General features: G+C 40.8%; 1 protein-coding gene across 3 annotated transcripts in view; it reads right to left on the bottom strand.

The window, feature by feature from the left end:
- Positions 1–5413: 5413 nt before the first annotated feature.
- UMAD1 (UBAP1-MVB12-associated (UMA) domain containing 1) overlaps positions 5414–23140 on the bottom strand; it is a 38063-nt gene continuing 20336 nt past the window's right edge. Inside the window, exons 3-5 of one of the 3 annotated variants that reach the window (XR_014149902.1) lie at positions 18440–18501; positions 6791–7898; positions 5414–6318 (exon numbers count right to left, since the gene is read on the bottom strand). Coding sequence is in view for 2 of the 3 variants with exons in the window: in XM_081834015.1 (XP_081690141.1) it covers positions 7706–7898; positions 18440–18501 (255 nt within the window). In the remaining variant the exon portion in view is untranslated. Of the gene's footprint in view, positions 7899–18439; positions 18502–23140 lie in introns of all 3 variants that reach the window. The other 2 variants (XM_081834015.1, XM_081834014.1) reach the window with 2 other exon arrangements.

Raw genomic sequence — 23140 nt, 5'->3', positions numbered from 1 at the left:
ATGTTACACCATTCAGGCATCTTTTTATAGTTCAATTTTGGCTTATGTATACAATCAAATACATGGAATAATTTACAGGAAAACTATTATGAAAGAAATCCACAAACGTTCTCTGGTGAGATTTTTTTCCACATGTTTTTACTGTTTGCATGTAAATAGCTTTTTAATGTCCTATGAGTTGTGTGTATGTGGTGAGTGACTTAGGAAGACAGGCTTCTAAATGGGATCTTTGATCTCAAGCATTTATTTTATCTCTGTAACAAATAAAACAAAACGGAGTTGGTGGCTGAACCAAGTCCTCTTTTTCATCTGTACTGCAGCTGCTGCCTACATCTAGGATGATATCTGAGCCTCTCTCTCTTAGCTACCGCCCACATCTCCAGATGCTGTAATAAGCTGTGAATACCAGGCCTTTTAGCTCTTCTTGAAATTAAATCTTCACATGACGGAAACCTTCACAGCCATTTTCTTTTGTGCTATGCGTAATCTTTCTTTTCTGTAAAACTAAGCCCACCATGTAAGTGGCCATCATAAATACTGGGAATAGAAAACCTAGCCGTCCATCTGCTTCAGTATATTATTTAGAAGGGCAAACAGTATCTTAAAGGTAAAGGTAAAGGTACCCCTGCCCGTACGGGCCAGTCTTGCCAGACTCTAGGGTTGTGCGCCCATCTCACTCTATAGGCCGGGGGCCAGCGCTGTCCGCAGACACTTCCGGGTCACGTGGCCAGCGTGACAAGCTGCATCTGGCGAGCCAGCGCAGCACACGGAACGCCGTTTACCTTCCCGCTGGTAAGCGGTCCCCATTTATCTACTTGCACCCGGAGGTGCTTTCAAACTGCTAGGTTGGCAGGCACTGGGACGGAACGACGGGAGCGCACTCCGCCGCGGGGATTCGAACCGCCGACCATGCGATCGGCAAGTCCTAGGCGCTGAGGTTTTACCCACAGCGCCACCCGCGTCCCTAAACAGTATCTTACTATGAGAGAATTCCTTAAATTAACAGTGCAAATATGGATTACACTATAGGACGCTTCATTATGTTCAGAAGTAATGGGAGACATTGAAACTGGATGGGAAACTGTGGTTTCCTGCTACATGAGCAAGCTGCAACGAGCCTCAGATTCTCTCACTCTCTACTCCTCTTTTGTGTTCAAGAGATTGGAGACAACCATATTTCATTATTATATTACATTTCTAACCCACCACTCCTCCTCCATGTTGTATCCTCATGCTGGGTAGTGATGGGCCCAAGTGAGCTTCATGGATGAGTGGGGATTTGAACCCTAGTCTCTGAGGTCCTGGTCCAACACCCTACACCCTATTGACAACACCATGCCCTCCCAATGTGGGATTCCCTATAAAGCCCCGGACATGGGTCAAGAATTATGGAAGTTGTAGTCCAACAACTGGAGGGTCACAATCCCAATTTTTGGTTTAAACAAACCACAGTTATTTGCACATTACAGGGAGCTATGGCTTCTTTGAAGTGGCAGTGCTGAATCTTCTCTGACGCACAAAAGAGAAGGAAGCACAGAATCCCAAGGTTTGTTCTCAGAATGGGAACTAGTTTCTTGTTATGGCTGAACCATCCCAATAAGTCACAGCATTCATTTGCTAGATACATCTACAACAAAGTGTTATGGAATTTTATTTGTTTTTAGTAATAATGAGAAGGTTAACTTGTAAGGGGAATGTTGCAGCCCGAGGCTGCACATCTAAGCATAAATACTTGGAAGTGAGTTACAACTGAAATATATTGTTCTTAATTCATTCAAGTCATAATAAGCCTGGAATGCAGGGCTGTCAAATACTGTTTTATTTCTAGAGCAGGGAAGCCGGAAAGTCTCCAAATCTACCCAAGGAGATGACCCAATGGCTTGGTCGAAAAGCTTGCAGTATGTTTTGAACAGCTTGCTTTTTGGTTTTCAGAGACTCATTAATTATTTATTTAGTTTTATGGAACAGCAGCACAATCCTATGAGAAGCATTGTTGGGAAATAAGCAGCTAAAACGGGTGGCACAACTCCTGGCCCAGCAGCAAGAATTGAGTTGTCACCGTATGACTATGACAGTTTGGTGGCCAGGGACTTTTTAGTACCAAATGGACATGGCAAGACCACTAGAAGTAGTTTTAAATCCAAATGACCTCACCCCATAGGCTCACCAAGTTTCAAAGGCATGAGCAGCCAGAAAACAAACCAAGCTTTGGAGAAACAAGCCATGGTGTGTATTTTTGTGGGGACAACTTCTGATTCACTCATGGTTTGCTACGTATGAAATGGTCAGAAACTAGGATTTTCCCATTCGTCTGGAAGTTTCCTGTAGTCATCTGGAAACATATAACAGCTCTCTTACAAGTCTGCTTCCAGACACTTCAGTCAGTACTGGCTCAACACAGAAATTGCTCTTATTCTCCTGGGCACCTTCAAGTGGTTTCCATTACAATTCCAAGATACCCAGTTAACACTGTTTACAGAATGGAGACAAAGCACTGCAGCACTTATTCAAACACAATTCTGTTGCTATATACTCTATCATGCTAACCTAGGATAGCGTATCTGCATCGGAATGTGTCTTGGCATGGCTCAATTACAGTTGTGGGTAATAATTGCCACCACCATAGCAGCCACATTTGCACTCAACTGCTCTAGAATGCAAAACTGAGTGGAATTAAAGAGCGTTAATGGGGGAACCTAGAGAGGCCAACTCACTCAAGTAACACTCTGTGACAGGGATGGGAAACCCTTTTCAGCCAGAGGGTGGCATTTCCTCAAGGACAACCTTCCAGAGGCCAGTAGTGGCCAGTAGTGGCTGTGACCACAAGCAAAAGGAGGTGTAGCCAGAGGCAGGTGCAGCAACAGACGTGAGATACATTTTAGCTGTGCAAAGACCAGAGGTTTCTACGCACCCACAGCTCTCAGTCTAAGTAAGAAAGAGGTATTATCACTGTTCAGGTGCCAGGCAACAGCACTCAAGGAGGACACAGAGCAAGGCCAAAGAGGGCATGGCTTGGGGAGGGTCCCATGGACCAGACAGAGAAGTCTGGAAGTCTGGATTTGGCTTCCAGGCTTGAGGTTCCCCACCCTTGTTCTATGACATTAGGCCATCAGAGCGGCAGTGACATTGGTATAACTAATCTTTTATGCCTGTGCGTGTTTATGCATGTTACCAAACCAATTCTACTCTCAGGGCAGCCAGTTTGTTTGCTGTCATAGCTATAGGCTCCGTTTCTGTAGGATGAAGTGTAATTCCACCCAGCCTCACTGGTTGCAAGAGCTGGGTATTGGGTTACAACCATATTGCGTTGGAAACAAACAGTAACAGAGGTGAGATAATCCAAAAGATCCCCCTCCACTAAAGAAAAGGTTATTATGTCATCACATACACTTAAAAAAAAACTTTTTACAGACTTTACTTTTATAGAATGTTTTAGATTTAAACAGAAAATGGGTCAAAACAACTGCATGCATATAAAATCATCCCAGAGAACAAACAATGGCTCTGCTTGGCACATGACCTTCGGGAGAGCCATAGTTCAGTGGAAGTTTAGTGCCAGAAGCTCCCAGTTCCCGGAATCTCTTGATCCAGGATCTCAGGAAGTTGGGCTTCCAAGCCCTTGGAATACATGACCTTGCTACAATCTGTATTGTGTCTACCCACTTCTGAAGTTTAGTGATTATTTTGAAAAGTTCCACCTTGAACCGAAAAGTCAGATACACCTGATGAAAGAGTTGAACCATCTTTTAATTCACAATAAAAGCACTGCATGGAAGAGTACAAAGAATTTGAACACACATGTGTTTTACACAGGAATTTTCAGATCTCAGGTGAAACGAAACTCTCTCCAACTGTGTCAAGATCACGAGATATTCTCCACCTTGAGTATTGGGTCCTAAGAACAAAGACGTGTTGAGCATCCCCATAATTTTTAATCAAGTGCAGGCCTGTCAAAGAGTTTACCAGCTCTTCCAAGACGTAGAGCCTTTTAATGACTCATTTATAGCCTGGCGAATATAATTATTTCCATTTTTGCCAACTTGTGATTGAACATTTCTCTCCCTTGCCATCCCATACTTCCTCCCCTAAACCCTTCTACTCACAGTGACAGATCCCTAGGGACAAATCTAGTTTTAGCCCTCAGATGCATGCAGATAGAGGAACACATAAAAGAATGATCAGACATGAGATATTGCCAAAGAATGTTTTCTGAGATACACATTTTACCTTCATGGATGTTTTCTGCTCTCTATTATGGTTCTTCAAAGCTTTCTTAGATGCTTTCTTTGCAGTTATTCATAGAGTATAGCTGAATTATATGGTCCCTTTACCTTTGCTGTAGTCACTAATTTACAAAAGGTGACAGGCAGACCACATAAACACACAATACACTAAGAAAGCTCCTAAGCTCAACTGAAATCAGTAGAAGCCACACAAGAGAATGATGTAGCTTGAAACTGCATGCTCCATGTTCCATTTCTCATGTAAACATTCAGACTGATTTCCATCTCCTTCACTTCTAAGGTTCCATTGGCTTCTGTGTTGCCAACAGACTGACCATCAAACACTCTGTAGTCTATCAAATAGATGTATCCTTATTTGCACATAGTTAATATGTGGTAAACCATAGTTAATATGCCTATCATGCCTGCTTTGTTCCTCTCTGTTAACATGCAGAAAACGCAAACTGAGATCCTTGGTTTAGAGCTGTGCCCAAATCAGGCACAATGGTTTGTTTTGGTGAAACAAACCATTATCACTAAGCTATGAACAATCCTTTCTGCAGATTGTGGTTTGTATGGAAAATCATAATCGACCATTTCATAGGTTTATCTTGAGCTATAGCTTATTTCTTGTGTTAAGATTATGTTTTAAAATCCTTTCCAAAAATCTATAAGAAGATTCTTTTTCAAGGGAAATAAAGTGATTTGTAATGTTTATGTCAGAGCAAGGGCATCACCTATTGCCAAAATAAAATAAGAGACAGTCGTACCTTGGTTTTCGAACAGAATACGTTCCAGAAGTCTGTTCGACTTCCTAAATGTGAAACAATAGCGGAAGCCACATCGAATGCTCAGCTTCCAAAAAAAGGTCAAAAACCAGAACACTCACTTTCGGGTTTTGATCGTTTGAGAGCCGGAACGTATGCGTACCAAGGCGTTTGACAACCAAGGTATGACTGTACTCACCATAGTGTCATTTAGCTGAGATTTACCAATCTCACAGGCTCCTCTAAACAAATGTAAATGTAGAAATAATTTACATTGCAGAGGAATTGTCAGTTGCAGAATAACTGCCCCAAAGCCCCTCCCACTTGTCACTCTGCTACAGAACACCTCCAATATGTCACAACACTCCAGTACCCAATTGTTAATAATTGGAACTCATTAGCCCAATAAAGATCTGCTGCAGGGACAGTTTAATAGTATAGATTTATTTCATTTTATTAATACCTGCCCCAACAAAGAAATACACTCCAGTGTAGCTCACAACAAGCAACACAATAAAAAAAGACAATCAAAATATTAACACAAATACCTTCATTGTAACACTTTTGTGTGTTTTGTTGGAGCCCCAATAAAAATATATACTGTGAAACTTACTTCAATGTAAATTATTACAGGAATCATAAAATAATCATACTTTTATATTTAGCATTTCTTTTTTATTGTATGTCCTGCTGCCTGCCTTTTATTTAATGCAAAGCATTTTGAAATATTAGCTTATGTTTTGTACTGTACGTTACATCTAATTTTAAGTATATTTTAGATTATACTGCAAAGTGGTTTTTAACAGAGTAAAACGGGACAACGGTAGTGGCAATATTGCTTTTGGACTAGTCAAAATATAATGGCTAATGTAAAATAAAGAACAAAAACGAACAGTACAACATACAACCTAGATGATCAGGGATTGAGACCCCGTTGCCATCAAATTTGCAAGAGACATACTGGTAAATTCTAACAGCCTCATTTAAACTGTTTATTCCTTCCTCTAGAAATAATTATTCATATCCTAGAATATGATCACAATCTAGTTCTTCTGCTGATATGCATGCAACATCATACAGAATTTAGTGCAAATTAGATTTTCTAAGCTATCACTCAAGTTAATTAATAGAAAGTCATCTCTCATTTACCATTAAATAAATCTCTAATTCATTAAAAACAATGTCTGGTCCCTTCTGTGACATCTGATTAAACACGGCTACAGAACTGAACATGCAAGGACACTATTTTCCAGTTTCAAAAGGAATATCACATTTAATTAGCTTTTATTGCACACATACAAATATACGGCACACCTAGATCTGTCAAACTTTATAACATAGTTTTCTCAAGAAAAAAACACATAGACACTAAGGAAACATTTAACATTTGTTAGTGTAACACAAAAGCAAAGCAGTGGATCCAGAATAAGTTCCCCTAACATCAATGGAACCTAAGGCATGACTAGCATCCCAGTGATTTTGATGGGAATTAAGTGTATCTAATGTAATCTAGAAGATGCATCCCACAGAGGAACTTTCCCCAGCCTGATAACCTCCAGACAGCATGGCTGAAAGTCAGGGCTGATAGGAATCATAGTCAAAACCACCTGGGTGGTACTAGGTTGGGGAAGGCAGTCACAGAATATTAATTTTAAAAATGTGTATCATGTTTTTAAATAACCATGTTGCACATTCCTTTTGAAATACTTGCTTTTGGCACAGAACAAATGTATCCTCTTCCACTCAATCCCTGGTAAAAAGAAAATAAATGAACCTTGCACACAATAATTATTCATATACACTACAATAGTGAGCACAGGGAAGTTCAGCTAAACTTTAGTAGGAATAAGACCTGTGAATTGAGTATGTGGGTCAGAGGATACCTCATATCGTTAAACATGTAACTATTTGATCTTTTCCAATACTCCAACCCATCAATTTTACATTTGACCCATATAAATTATAAGATCAGTGGTAAACTTTTGTGTGTGTGTGTGTGTGTGTGTGTGCGCATAAACACATACCCAGATTTCACTCTCTAGTGGGTACAGAGGTTTGCAATGGAAAAGCTGATCAAGATATAAACCAGAAACATATGTGCTGATGAAAACAAACAGCAAATGAAAAACTGCTGAGTCCCAAGGAAATATAGTATGAAAACCCCCAAAACTACACCAGCAGCCCATTCTGAACTGTGGATGCAGACAATTTTGTATTTCATAAAAGGGGTAAAATAGAATCTGGCACTGTTCAACGTTTCTATAAAGTTGTGCCTAATGTTAGAGAACTTAAAGGCTGTTCTCCCAAAATGAGCCAGTTTATTCACTATCATGTACTTCTTACCCGTTTATTAAATCAAAGTGCTCTTGTAATATGCAATGTCTTCCTTTGAAAAGGCAAGCCCTGAACTAATGTCAACACCTAGATAGCTTATCTGGAATTAAAAGGAACTCTGCTCAAGGAGTTCAAGCTGAAGATTATAACGGAATTGCCAGGTTTGGCACAGGTACTTTCAAACTCTGTAAGGGACATCACAGTGGATGGAAAATGTCAATGCTTAACCAGACAATGACTCAGATTGTGTCACAAAGTAGTTGAGCTATGTAGCACACAACGCCTCGGTATTTTACATCAAGTGATCAAGGTACATTTGATTCAACAACTACGATTCGCACAGCACAGAATTTTCAAGTGTAAAATCGTACCAAAATCTTGTTAGGTTGTCATTGACATCATAGGAGAGCAACGGTCTGGGAAAGTCATTGCATGCGTCTTGCGCTGCCAGGACATGTGGTGCAAGCGTGAAAGGGACATCACTGAGAAGTTCCAGCATAGAAGGTTGGCTTTCCACGTTCTGATTTTTCTCTGTCCCCATCTCAGGCAACTTTGGTTGATTCTCTGAATTTGTCTAAGGAGACAGAAGAGAGAAAAAGAGAGAAAATGGATATTATGAATGCTGCACTTGTTCACAGTGGCCTTCTTGCGCGGCGTCGTTGTGAACTGGCTTGAATAAAATTGAAACAGTCAATTCATGCCATGATGTGGCCCCAAGCGAAGCCGAAGCAGTAATCGCAGGTGACAAACGAAGTGCCTCCTGTGAATTTTGTGCTCTGGGAAGACAGGGAACATTTGTGTGCGAGGATGGTAACACAGTGTCTGCTTCGGCACTGCTGTTAAATGAACATCTCTCTTTAAAAACGCAGCTGCACAAAGCCATTACTTTAACCAGATAGTGATCTAAAGAGACAAGCGTTATTCTAGAGGTTCCAGTATTCATTTACATGACTCAATCCTGTATCAGCAACTCTTAAATCAGATTACAGGGGCCTTTCCACACAAGCAGCTTACTAGACTATAAATGTGTGTGTTTGTTTCTCTTTGGTGTACGTTGCCTACACGCAAGATTGTCCTCCGGTCACATGGAATACTGCGTTTCTCAAGAGCAAAAAACAATAACATTTTGCAGCTGGATAATCTGATGCTTTCCCCAGACAGTGCATTTATTGCTATTGTGATTAATAAGCAGGGGGAAAGTGGCCTGAAGGAGGAAAGGTCACAAGGCCTCTGTTGTTAGTAGTTTTCCCTGAACAATAAGAGCAACTGTGCATGCTGGATCAGAGCACCGGTCTACTTTCCCCTGTAAGAGAAAACATGCTGTCAGGCATGATGTCCTTGTTTAACGGCCTAAGAGAGAATTAAAATCCCTAGAGTCTTGTTTTGTTTGCTAAAACTACACCCCAGGGAACACCTGCTTGCAGCTTAATTGTTGCACAAATGTAGGACTTCAAATAATGACCCATATTAATATAGCATGTGAGGGAAAATATGTTTAAAGTTAACTGCACTCATTTGAAAAAAAGCTGGAGAAAGGAAGGTAACTTCATATGTTGTCCTGTCCCATTCATTCCTCTTCCTTACAAGTGGAATGAAATGGATTTGGAAGAAATGCCATGCTGACAACAATAGAAGTTATTCTTTTATACAGCAGCGCTGCAAGCAGTAATGAATGATTTACAAAAATGCTGTTCTGAATCTTTAGCAGACGAAAGAGAGGTTAAGCTCTTGTTTTCAAATGGCTAAACACCCTAATTATGACAATTTGCAATGTATTGTTTCATTCCATCTCGCTTTTACAGGCACCCTGCTTCTCCTCTTCTGGTGTTGGGTTCCACACCTAGTTGATTTGACTAAACAAGGATTAACATTTCAGTCTTGTGGGCAATGTATGCAAGAACCACAGCTAATATCTCTGAAAGCCATGGCGTTTGAGAAACACAACTCTTTTATAATAGCAGGAAATGAACTTACCAGAAAATTCTATGGTTACCAAGTTAAGGCACTGTGCTCCTACATCTCAGACAGAAGAAAATGCAAGCTAAACTTAAGTAGGGGAAAACATCTGCTTCTATGTGCATCTTCTCAATCCATTAGGTTTTCTGGGGGGCCTTGTTTGGTAGACCACCACTATCAGGCTGGCCATGTCTGTGAAAAGGGTAGCAGGGCCGAATCTTTTCCCCTTAATCACTCAGTAGCATCATGAAAGCAGCAAAGACTGTGTTTCATAAACGCTATGGAGCAGTATTTAAATGTATCTTTTAAAAAAAAAAAAAATTATTGAGAGTTTTTTAATACAATAAAGAGAGAAAAACAACATAAGCAAAAAACAAACAAAAAAGAAAAACAAACATAAAATTTAGCATCGTGTAATAACCAACTTTTCTTCATTTTTGGACTTCCTCACGTCTCTCGCTCCTACTTTCCAAATTTATAAAACTTTAACCAGCAATTTATCACCTTATTTCCATTCTTATTGTACACATTTCCAATATTTTGTCCCTAACTTTGAATATTTTTATCTAGGTCTTAAATATTTAATTTTACCATAATATTTATTCAAAATTTATTTTTCTCATAAACTTCACTCATTCTCATAGTCTTTTCACCAAACTTTATGGTGCCCTGTTATTTTCAAATCCCTCATCCTTCTTAACACTCGTATAATTTACAGTGCTTTTGTAGGTAGTCCTTGAATTTCTTCCAATCCTCTTCCACTGCTTCCTCTCCCAGGTAGTATTTAAATGTATCAATGTGCTGGGTTTTATGAATTTATAACCATTTTAATGTCATTTTACTGTGCTTAGTTGTATTTTGTAGTGAATGAGGCCCATCCTAGGACCATCCACTATGAAGAGACATAAATAAACACTCTACCCTACACATATGCAATCTAGCCTGAATATGATGTAAAATGCATTAACTATAAGATTCAGAAGCCTGAAATTGCCATGACCTAGAATTGTATATACACCTCCACTACCAATTCTGCATTGTAAGGCACTCATTTTTTCCATATCTCAATTTCCTTCTGTTTTGCTTTCAAATTTGGTCCTTTTCTGACATCTTTTTAAATCATCCTATTAAAGGAAAAGTGCTTCTCTCCTTTTTAGTAACAAATCCCTCTTCATTCTCTCAACTGCATTGCTGCAATACGAGGAAATGATAAGGCAACAGCAACAACCCAGTTGCGTGAACTTCTTTTCCTCCTTGCAAGAGTTTGCTTTATAAAACCAGCAAGAAGCAAAGCTCATTGGAAAGTAGGAGAGGGGGGAGGGTCTCAAAACCCATTGACTTGCTTCCTTGGTTTTCTAAGTGGTTTTCTTGGTTTTCTTGGTTTTCTTGGTTTTTCTTGGTTTTCTCTAATTAACTGTTTCCGCTTCAGTCTGTGCAAACCTTGCACATTCTAGGAAGAAGCATATTGCTTTTCCCCATCTCTTAATAAGCACATGAGCTGTCATGTGCAATCAAAAGTACATCACCAAATATATCTTCTTCCCATATTATGCTATGTTTTCCCTATGAGAGTAACCTGCAGAAACCATGCCATGAAATAAAACCGTAAAGCAGAAAAATGGCTCTTAAGAGATGGGCAATAAAAATTTCAGAAGGAGTTCTGTAGTTAAAAATTTAACAGCTTCAAATGATAAATAAACAACAAACAAACAAATAATAAAAGAGATATGGAGACTTTGTGAAGTTAATGCTACTTCTATTTGGTCTTTTAGTTTATCTCTCTTCAGATTACATCATTCTATTTAAATTTGAAGAGTTATGAATGCTCAATCAAATATATTCTAAAAGAAATATTGTGTACGACGTTCCATATAAATAAAGGATTTTAGGTATACAATTCTATTTAAAAAAAGCTGTGTTAACTGCCCCAACGAGATTTAAAACCATGGGTTGTATCCAATCACGCTCCTCCAAAGATAGAAGGCTCTTTGAACTAGCAGATTTTTCTGTGAATAGAAAGGGGGGTGATTTCCACAAGTTCTCCTTCTTTCCTGAAGCCCACACCACCCCAGCTGTCAGGAGCAGACTGTGGGGTGGTGGAAGCAAGAGGGGACTACAGAAGAAAGAGGGGAACAAGCAAAAATCATTTCCCCTCTTTCCCCTCAGGGAAGTCTCTGCCAGATCAGGGAGCCTTCTGTGAATAAAGGGACACAACTGGATGCATGTATCATTTAGAAACTACTACCTAGCACACTGTTTCATGTATTTAACTCTCAAAGAAGTTAACAAGTCTGAAAAAGTTATGTGGATAACCTTAGGGGACTTCATGCTGGCATTGGGATGGGCCAAAGGCAAAAATGAGTGGAGCAATTAATGTCATTACACACACACACCTCCCTGTGCCACCCAGGTAAGCAAAAAGCATTATGACAGCTCAAGCACACATGCCAGCCAGGCAAAACCATTCAAAGAGGGTTGCCGAGCAGGAAAAGTTTGGGAGTGGCCTAGGAAAAGTCCCAAGGGCCTGATATGAGTGTCCTGGAAGCCACATTTTGCTCCCAGCCTGAGGTTCCCCATCCCCATCCTAGAGATATCCAGGAAGCTTGGATCTTTCTGGAGAGTTCTGCACCCATTGCAGCTGTCTGAAAGCCACTGCTATCTTTCTAGAAAAAGAGGTTCCAGAACTCACCATGGACGCCTCCCTTGTTCTCTTATAATGGCAATGGCGCCCACCTGGGAGGTGCTGGAACTCAGTTCCGGTGAGTTCCAGTTGAAAAAAGAAGCCCTGCTGCAAACCCTACTCCTCCAAATACGTCATAAAGATCCAGGTAAACTGCAATCTACAATGAACTCTACCAATGTTTAAAGAAGAAACAAGAACAACAAAGCAGTTAAGCAGGCTTCCAAATCCTGGCCAATTAAGTTTGCCACGGGGGTACTGAATTACACACATTAAAAAAAAACAATGGACAAAATGTGTTATAACTGGATAGTTTAAAACCAGATTTCTTTTTAAACAAAGTGTGGCACCTACACATCAGTACTAGGCTGACTAAAAAGGTATTGTTTTGTATATAAGATCTTATCAAGTTAGGTTAACCTTTACTTCTCAACCATAGCAATTAACTAAGCTTTTCCATGCCTAGCTTCGGACAAACAACATTGGTGACAAGAGCAAGGGCGGTATCTGTCAATCCCAAGATGTTATGCCAACTCTAACAGTACTAAGTATGGAAGCATGGGACAGCACCTTATCAATCCTGTTAACTTGCCAAGCTGGTTTCAACACGCATATCACAACAAAACAGTGCTGCGCAAAGTGAAGGTTATAAAAATGGCTTAAGCTTCCATGCTTGTCTCTTTCCAGCACATACAGTAATTTACAGCAGTGTGTTTAGAGGATTTGTTATTCTACCTTAGACATGCTGATTCTGCATAACATTCACCTTTACCCAGCTTGTCCCATTGCGAAGTGTGGGGCATTCAAAACATATTCTTCAACAGTTGGCTACACAAAATGCTGTCAGGTATACCATCATCACAATTTTCAAGTAAAGTGGACTGTCAATTCAAATAATTTCGAAGAGCGTCTTTAACATTTTACATTAGAAATTCAGGGACCATATATAGGCTGCAATAATGCCAAATTGTCAACACACCTGACCACAGCAGCTATATCAGCAGGAAGAAGTGCAAATGCCATCCTTAGATTATTCAGAAGGAAAGGAGCTGGCTTCCTCCCGATGGCCCTAAAAGTTTTTCAGGCAAAATCTCTAGTCCAACTCCTGTATGGCACTCAAATTAGCCCCTCTACCAACCTTAAGACCCTTGAAACAGTACAATCAAAATTCTTAAGATCACTATTTGCTACCCCAAAGTGTACACCTAATGCAGTCTTAAGGCAAGAGGCAGGACTACCCAGAGTGGAATTAAAAGTCTGGGAGCAAGCAATATCCCTCTGGATGAAAATCCATTACAATCCTAAGGGACTGCTACCTTGCTTCCTGGCCGCAGTTCCCTATCCTCCTTGGCTTATGCAAATAGCTAACAAGATCAAACAAATTGGCCTAAACCTTGAAAATCTTTTTCTCGGAACTCAGAACAAGGCAAAGGCAATTATCATTCAGAGACTTTACGATGTCGAATTACAACAAGAAGACGCTCTACTCCCGGAGACATATAGATGTTTAAAAGCTTGGCCTAACTTTGCAGCTGCCCCTTACTTAACTAACATCACTAACGAAGCTTATAGATGGGCTTTCTCTAGAGCCCGCTTTGAGACAATGCCCTCAGCAGTGCTGTACGGCAAATTCACGCGGGTACCAATGCATGCACGTCTCTGCCCCTGTATGCCTAATAAGGTAGAATCTGTCACTCACATCCTTCTATTTTGCGAATTTTATAGTGAAGAACGAGCTCAACTCATTTTGCCGCTTTTATCAAAATTTATACCCCTACAACATTATTTGGAATCCTCCCCCGAAATTATACGAAAATACCTTCTGGAAGATTCCTCAAGCTCAATATCATATGAGGTGGCCAAATTTTGCACTTTAGCAATCAGGAAGCGTAAATTTCTTTTGTTGAGTGGCACACTGCGAAGTTCCCTTGTGTAATCTTTTTTCTTCTTCTTCTTCTTGATGTTGTTGTTGATTTCTTTTTGTTTGGTCTTGTGGTGTTTGGTGTCGCTGGCTTTTGTCCCAATAAAACTTGGTCTGGTTCACAGGAAGAGAGCCCTGAAGTCACATATTCAGTCACCAGATATTGCGCTGCCATGATAGATATTTGACGAATAATGATCTATGCTACAATTCAATCCTAAACTGAAGGCCCATATTATTAGATCCGCACTTCTGAAGCCCAACCCATATAGCTGTGTTAACTGATCTTTTAATCTTTTAATCTTTCTTATAAATTTTTAGACCCATTGTCTATCCTTAATTAAGTACTCTATGTTTAAATCTACGTTTGGTTCTAGCTCCTATTTATTTAATAATTATTCGCCTGGATTCATACTGTTATACTATCTATGTATATGTTTTGTTTATGCTGGTCTATGACCGTAATAAAGTACTTGACTTGACTATAGGCTGCAATGACAGCTGATGGTAAACATTTATTTACAAAAACAGGTGCTTTTCTTGTTCAGCAATGTTCACCCATTATCTAAATGCTGTATATTCACAATTCAAAGAGATGTTCACAATTCAAAGAGATGAGTAATAGTACAATATCCTACAATGGAAAGCTTGAGCTTGCAGACAGCACTTCAGTGGCAAATGTTAATAACACAGGACACATCAGCCAAGACTCCCATTATTTCTGAGTTTTAACAAATTATATTTGGAAAGGGCAGTCAGCAGAACAAAGCACCTACAGCAGAGGGTTTAGATAATGGGTGGGCAAACTAAGGCCCAGGGGCCAGATCTGGCTCAATCGCCTTCTAAATCCGGCCCACGGATGGTCTGGGAATCAGCGTGTTTTTACATGAGGATAATGTGTGCTTTTATTTAAAACGCATCTCTGGGTTATTTGTGGGGCATAGGAATTCGTTCATTCCCCCCCCTCCAAATAATATATAGTCCAGCCCCCCACAAGGTCTGAGGAACAGTGGTGCAGGCCCCTGGTTTAGATGGAAAACCCAGGTTAAAATCCTTTCCAGTCAATGAAGCCCACTGGAACAGGGCTGGTGCGGTGGGTGACTGAACTAGACTGCCGTGAATGTTCCCCAAACTCATGATTCCTGCACTCAGTTTCAAGAGCTGAAGGCAGACCTTGATCAGCAGCTAGGAAATATAACTTTGCTGACAAAGCCAGGGCATAAGGAGCATCTCTCCCTAGCCAATCAGGAAGTCTCATAATGTCAGCCAATCATGGGGGGGAAATAATGCACTGTGCCATAACACACACAATCCTGGCCCTAGCCTCTGTTATTCTAAAGCAGCAATGCTGCAGCAAGCAAAGGCTCTAGCAGCTCAGTCAGCTGCTTGTGGCTGCAAAGCCAGACAGGATGTATGTGACTGTTGCCATGGAAACAAAGGGGCAGTCCATTCTCCTTATTGAGCACAGGATGTGAGCTCAGTGTGTGTCATATGACCTGTACAGGATGTACATGGGTGGAGTTTGGAGTTTCTCTCTGTCTGTTGAAGAGAGCAGACATCTTTGACTGTATGACTGCTAAAGACAGGAATAAAAGCATGTAGTTAAATTTCTGTCTGAGTCTGATTCCCCTCCCTGGGGATATGCAGGGAGGAGGAGAAGGAGGAGAAGCAGTTGGTGTGTTTTTCTCACAGCCTGAGGAAAATCGCCGGAACGGACCTCGTGTGTTTTTCCTGCCGGGAGTTGCCGGAGGGAGGTCGAAAGAATTCAGCCGGTGCCTGGAGAGATAGGCACATACCTCTGACCGAGCCTGAATTCTAACAGCCTCAATAGTCCTTAGTATAAATCTCTGTTCATCTAACATCCCCTGGTCTGGTTCACATGTCACAATAAGCTGCATGATGGCTTACAATGAGCAAGCATGTTGGTACCTTCCTTGTTTCCTGAGAGTAAATGAACCAGAGCACTGATTTAGTATCATATGCAAACCAATGCTTATGGTTTCTTTCTATCCAAGCAAACCAGGAGAGGAAGCCAAATCAGCACGCTCTGGCACGCTTTGCTCAATCATGGTAAGCCATAGTTCAGCTTACCATTATGCACAAACCAAGTCACACACATGTCTTCAGCTGAAATCACAGAGAGATTTCAGAGCTTGCTAGAATGACCTTGCTCCCCACCCCCCCCCCCACATGCAGTGAATGTATGAGGTTAATGTGAACAAGTTTAGCAGCATGCATGGATCTACTTGGGTTAAGTACAGCATCTTGTTTCCACGGCAGCCAACCAGATTGTCCTTGGAAGCCTACAATAGCCTCATCCTATTGTCGAACCCAGAAGTAGCCACTGACAGCCTGAACCACTTGCAGTCATTGATAAGCTTGTCCTACTTCTGGGTGGATAAAGATGACCACTTTACCATATATTCTACCACACACCTGTCCCTTACTGACTGACTAACAAGGAGGAGCAATTTTTATAGCTGTTCCTTTTTGAAAGAAGAGAAGGAACAGTTAAAAATAAAATGTGGATGTCCTTGAGAAGATTTAATTTGAATTGAGATGAATCATGAGAATGGCTGTTCTTTTGGGAATTATGAAGTACAGTCAGCATCCTGTGGGGATGTACAAGGTGTTCCTATAGAGTATAGAGGGACATCAGTGCCAGGCTGAGGGAGAAATTCTGCACTGGTTTGTAGTAGTTTTCCTTTATTTTCTCAAATCAGACACAAAGGCTGCAAATCCTAAACTGCCTGAGAAATTTCGGGCTAAATATATGAGTATTCTTCAGAACAACTCATTAAACAGCTGAGGTGAGAAGCCACTACTATGAAAAGGTACTGGTTTTTGGCTGTTCCTCATTTTCAGATTTTGCACAAATGTCTTAACAGGGTTTGTAAAATGAAGCTTATAGGAACATGACGCTAAAGAACATACTTGGGGGTGGTCATGAAACCTCTCTCAAAGTTATCTCAAGACAAAAGCATATATAAGAAAACATATATCTGAAGAAGTGTGCATGCACACGAAAGCTCATACCAAGAACTGACTTAGTTGGTCTTTAAGGTGCTACTGGAAGGAATTTGTTTTGTTTTGACTATGGCAGACCAACACGGCTACCTATCTGTAACTGCATATATAAGAACTCATCTACATCTATTGTACAACTCTGAATTGCCCTTCTAATCTCTTTTAAAGAGTTCTGGTAGAGACTTCCTGCATTTTTATATAAACAGGATCCTCTTCAGTAGCAATTTCTCTGAATTGTAGCAAAGAACAGCTCATTCAGCTTTGGCATGACTTCTGCTCCCAAACTATCACTGCTCAGTTCTATTTAGGAACTGGAAAAATCAAACTGAAGCTATCATCCTGTTACCAAATATTTGCAAGGTGTGTTGCAAAAATGGAAAGACATTGTGATGATAGAAATACAAAGTGCTGGAGGAAGAGTGCATGCTCAATAATTCCTTTGCATCAGCTTAATTATTACGAGAAAGGGCAAAAGAGCAAGCATCAGGGATTGATTATAAATGATAGCAACTTTTTCTGCACTCTCTGGATCTTTTAACATTGCTGTACTACAGCTGTTGCCAAGATTCCTTTCAGCTCTGCTCGACCTCATGAGCCAATCATCCAGTTCAAAGATGCAGAAGGCTTTCCATTCTCCTCTGTCTGCCTTGACCAGCCCAAAGTGCATCTTTCTGAAGAGCTTAGTATGCAGGACATATACATGTGTGTATGTAATTCTTCTGTGCTGTGCCACAACACAGACACACCAAAGTCTGGTACTGATCACAGAATCCAACATCTTGAGAATCTCAGCTTTCAATATTTTAAAAGCAAATTTGCAGGACTTACAACTGTGAAGTTAGCCTTCAAAGTGCATGGGCAATTGTTGAAACCCCAAAGGGAGTTCAGCAGGATTTCTAATGGGCTGAGCTCTTTCTACAAGTAGAAGATAATGCAAAATTTGCACACAGCCAAATTTGCTAAAGTTGCATGATTTATGTAACTTTCTTTCTGCCTTAGCACACATTTTGTTGGTGGAAGAGTGTTAAAAAAATATCTGCATGTTTCCAGTCCCAACCCACTGCCTCTTCAGAAACAAGCTGACCTCAAACCTTTGGCTCTTTGTGTCAAACCGAGTATGCAAGTGTACTCTGAGATGCACACACTACAAGTTGAGCCACATCTTCTGGTTTCCCCATATAGCTTTGGACCAAAGCCAGCTCCCAAGCAGAGGAGATGTGAAGCTTGTGTCTTTCATATGAACTATAAAGCACAAACAAGGGTCAATAAAAGATAGCATTTTCCCACTTGCCTATAATGATCACTGGTTCCTTTTGAACAGTAAACCTGAAACTACAAGTGTCTGTTTTGAAGATCAAATAGCAAGACAATAAACTGACCACTTGTTAATTTCTTTGCTGGTATAGTACTGGGTAACATATTTGATGACCCAGCCAATGCTAGAATTGTCTCTCACACTGGGGGAAAAGGAAGACAATACTCCCATTCAAAGAGATGCTTTACTGCACAAGTTATATATTTTGAAGATTACCGGCGTAAAGTGGTTGCTGTTAGATTGCAGTTTTCTAGCTGCTGAAGTTTATCCAGGCCCATCTAAATGAAAAAGAAAGCAAGTATGATGTTGACTTTTGGAAAGCAGGGATTAAGTAGACCCTGGAAGATTTATTTTGACCACTAGAAGTATAAGTCACCCAATAAAGCAGGAGAAGAGTACAGTGAAGAATCAGGGCAATGAAAAATAAGGTTGGAGGGCAAATATGTGAATTTGTGATCAGCTTCACAAAACAGTATTTGGATGCTTTTTTATAAATAACTGACAGGAAGCACCAATACATTTGGCATCTGTTGAAGAAAAGCACATCTGGCCATCAGTGCAAAATGCAATGTCAAAGAAGCAAGCATAAGTTACTTTTACAAGGTGACAGTAGACAAATACAAACCACAGCAGTTATTTCTACAACTACCTTCTTTGTTTCTTGCACCAGTCTATTCCCCAGGGCACTCAAACACAGATGTTTGATAAGCTTTATAAATCCTAATTCATGATCATGCCATCTGTCAGAATCAGATGAGGTTTTATTTATTGTTACAGGTATTGCATACTATGCTGTTGGTTGCTGCGAAACAAAACAAAGCAACAACGATTCTCTTAATTTTCTTAATGAGTCAAAGAGAGAATTAAAGGGGGATAGGTGAAATGATAGCTGTGGACTCTGGTACTGCAACTCAGTATTCATTCTTAAGGGCAGAACTCTGTATTTTGAAAATAAGATTGGAGCAACCAAAAGACATTTAGACAAGGACTATGATAGCAAAGAACAAAAGGAGGAAATGGCAAGACTCTGAGGACTGCACATAGGTGAGCAGTAAATGAAGCAGGAGGGGGTGGGGAGTCAAGAATATCAGCCAGAGATTCAAGGCCGAACAATTCAGTCAAGTAGCGTTTGGAAAATCATCAACATAAATTATTGTTAATGAAAATTCCTATGGTAGTTTTCCATGCACAAAGTCATTGACAATACAGCAATTATGTTAAACAAAGTTAAACTATAATCCAGCAAGTTGACCAAGGCAACCCAGCAAACCTGATGACTGACTGGGGCTTGGAACTTGAGTCTCCCAGTCCTAAAAACCACCTTGGCATATAACCACCCTAATGCAGTACATTTGTCAACCTACAATAACCATATTAGTGATCATAAAGAGTTGACAGTCTCGTGATTTAAGAGCAAAGATCAGCATTAGGAGAACAGATGGATTTCTCAGTCCTCTCCCATCATCTTCAAAGGTTAATTTCAAAAAGAGACTAATGTTAAAAGGAAATAAACTATGTATATTGCCTCTGCAGACAGGAATGTTTTCCTTTTTTAATCTGAGCCTTTTTTGCAATATAATTTAATTAAAATTATTTTTTTGTTAAGCAAGGAGAATGGATCCAAATGACAAAGGCCATCATCTCTAATAAGCCATACAACTCTGACAGTGAGCTAATTGTAGAATTGTATAGTTTCTTGTTTAACCTTCTTGCCACCCTCCTCTAGGAAGTCTTAGTTCTGGTTCAGCAAACTGCTTTCAGCAGCACATTACTGAAAAGTCAACTTTGCTCCATTACTGGAAATTACAACTCAGAAGACCTTGCCCACTGTCACCCCTTTTAGATGAGCAATAACAGCACCATGGATGCCCCTAAACCCAGGAAAATTACTGTGACCAAGGTTTCACTGCTCATAAATGTCAGCACTGCCTAAAAGCAGTAGAACAGAGTTGAAGTCCAAGGCGGAATTTGAAGCACTTGTGTTCAAGGAAGGCATATACAAAAAGAGAACATTTCTTGGGGATACACAATATATTTAATACAATTGTGATTACATAAGATACCGTATTTTTCGTCCCATAGGACGCTCCGTCCCATAGGACGCACCTAGTTTTTTGGGGGGGAAATAAAGGAAATTTTTTTCCCCTTTATTTCCCCCCCAAAAGCAGGTCGGGTCAACCGAACCAGGTCGAGGAACGGCGCTGCGCCTCCCTGCTGTCCCCCGAGCTTGTGGGGCTAGCCGATGTCTGCCTCAGGCGGCAGGCTGCTATCCGCAGCGTGGGGAACCCTGCGGGGAACTCCTGCATGGCTCCCCACGCTGCGGATGTCTGTCCGGCACGCGGGGCGCTCTGCTTCAGGGCGCCCCACCCGCCGGGCGGCAGGCTGCTATCCGCAGTGTGGGGAACCCTGCGGGGAACTCCTGCAGGGCTCCCCACGCTGTGGATGTCTGCCGGCGCACGGGGCGCTCTGCTTCAGGGCACGTCGCCTGCCGGGTGGCAGGCTGCTATCCGCAGCGTGGGGAGCCCTGCGGAGAACTCCCACAGGGCTGCCTAGGCTGCGGATGCGTTCCCGAAGCACCGGGCGCTCTGCTTTCAGGGCGCCCGACGCTCCGGGAAGCAGGCTGCTATCCGCAGCCTAGACATCCCTGTGGGACCTCCCGCAGGGCTGCCTAGGCTGCAGATGTGTTCCCGAAGCACCGGGCGCTCTGCTTTCAGCGCGCCCGGCGTTCCGGGAAGCAGGCTACTATCCGCAGCCTAGACAGCCCTGTGGGAACTCCCGCATGGCTGCCTAGGCTGCGGATGTCTTCCTGAAGCCTGGAGAGCGAGAGGGGTCGGTGCGCATCGACCCCTCTCGCTCTCCAAGCTTCAGCGAAAGCCTGCATTCGCCCCATAGGACGCACCCAGATTTCCCCTTCATTTTTGGAGGGGAAAAAGTGCGTCCTATAGGGCGAAAAATACGGTAGGTTCCTTCATATGAAGCAAACCTTCATATATTTATTATTGGGGGGAAAGTTGGAAGTGTTTGCCGCATATCCTTGTGCAATGTTTTCCAAAGAACTTTTTGACATGCAAATACATGAAATATGACTCACTAGTAGCTATGCCCTTCTTGTTTATTCATAACCACACAAGCATTTCTGTCTCCATTTCAATGCATAGCTTAGAACACAAACATCTATCAACTTTACAGTTTGTTCTTTGTAATGCACAGGCATGGAAATAAAGGTTTAAACATCAGTCAATGTCTGCAAACTTCCTAGGAAAAGTGATCTATTTGTTTCATTTTATTCAGCCTGTTTAGAAGCTTGCCTATACACAGCAACTAGAGATGTGAAGACTTAGAAAACATAAAAATGGGGGAGAGCTGTACAAAAAATTGTTTCCCCCTCCATGACATTACATCTCTAACAGCAACCCATAAAATGATAGAAATAAACAATAAAAGTGGTATCAATAAATGTTTTAAGTTGACAAAAACAGATAGTTTGATCTTAAATATTTCTATGTGAACACCAATTACATCTTCCTAGGATTTCTGTGAGGCAATGCATGTTAAAATTACTGCTTTGTGGCACCATTTTGCATTTTTCTCCTTGCAAATTTTCCTCACATTTTTTTCTGTCCTTGTAAGGCAGGTGTGGGGAATCTTCGGTCCTCCAATTATTGGTGAGCTACAACTACCCAAAGCAGTTTTGGGATATACATAGTGTGATTGCACAATAAAGAGTACACAGTCTTCAGACATAGCCTTATTCTTTTGGTCCCTTGAGAACAAATTCAGGGATCTACCATATTCAAACATGAAAAAGTGATGTGCATGACCAGTCCCAGTATTATATTTTTCACCGATTCACTTCCCTGCGAATAATCTCAAAAGCACTAGCAAAGAGGGCAAATGATATACCAAAAGCTGTTTTCAGAAAGGACTGCAGTGATCAACTAGACTTCCCTCATTCATTGCTGCATTTCATATTTCAATATTTTCCCCTAAGCTCCCCAAATAAAAAATAAATTGGTAGCAGGTAACAAGATGGCGACAGCTGTCACTCCTTGTGCCATTTAAATAGGTACAGTGGGGGAAAAACAGCGGCAAGAGTATGGGTAGCAGCAGTCTTGTGATGGGGTTCACAGACTGATCAGCTTTTTTGCCTGTAGTTCCTGCTATCCCCAATCACATATAATTCACTTGAGGCGTTTGTCTTCCTCACTTTTACTATGCTTGAAAACATATTTTATACAAAGAATCATTCTTCCATGCTTCTAATGCCAATGAGGTTCCTGAATTCTTCTCATCAGCAATGAAATATTTGTTCCTTCTAATTTTCCTAGTTTGTTTAATTTGTCCGAGTACACAGTATTGTGTTAGCATTGGCATTTCCCAAAATAACTTTCAGAAATGAACAGCTTTTCTGACTCCATCTTAATTTGAAAACTATTTCACAGTTTTTTCTCTTGTTTTCTTTTCTTACTACCTAATGGTACTTTACTGAAAATTAAGGCCATTATCTTTTGTCTACTATTTTCAGTACCATTCTTTTCTTAGAAACATGATGTCAAACATTTCTTTATCACTTTCTCCCTAGGTACCTATTCTGTCCATGTTCCCTAATTCCTCCCTACCGTGCAAACTAGGTCTAAAATAAGGACTCCTTATTACTTGGCGAACCTTATGTAAGCAATTAATCTTTTGTAAAAACTTTCTGAAGTGTGATGGACAACAAAGTTTGCCATATTTTTGGAACACTTCCTTAGGGTACATCTTATGTAGGTAATTATTATTTTTTGTTTTTTATTTATTTTTCAGAGGGAACTGCAACAAAATGTTGCAGTGTACATCACTCCCTGCTTGGAATTCCAGATTCCCTTTAAATCCCCTCCCCCAAGGTTTCCCTGGCAACAGTCATTAGGCATTTCATGC

This window comes from Podarcis erhardii (assembly GCF_964252035.2).
Source record: "Podarcis erhardii genome assembly, chromosome: 12".
In the NCBI taxonomy this organism is placed as follows: Eukaryota; Metazoa; Chordata; class Lepidosauria; order Squamata; family Lacertidae; genus Podarcis; species Podarcis erhardii.
This window is presented reverse-complemented; position numbering and strand designations above follow the sequence as displayed.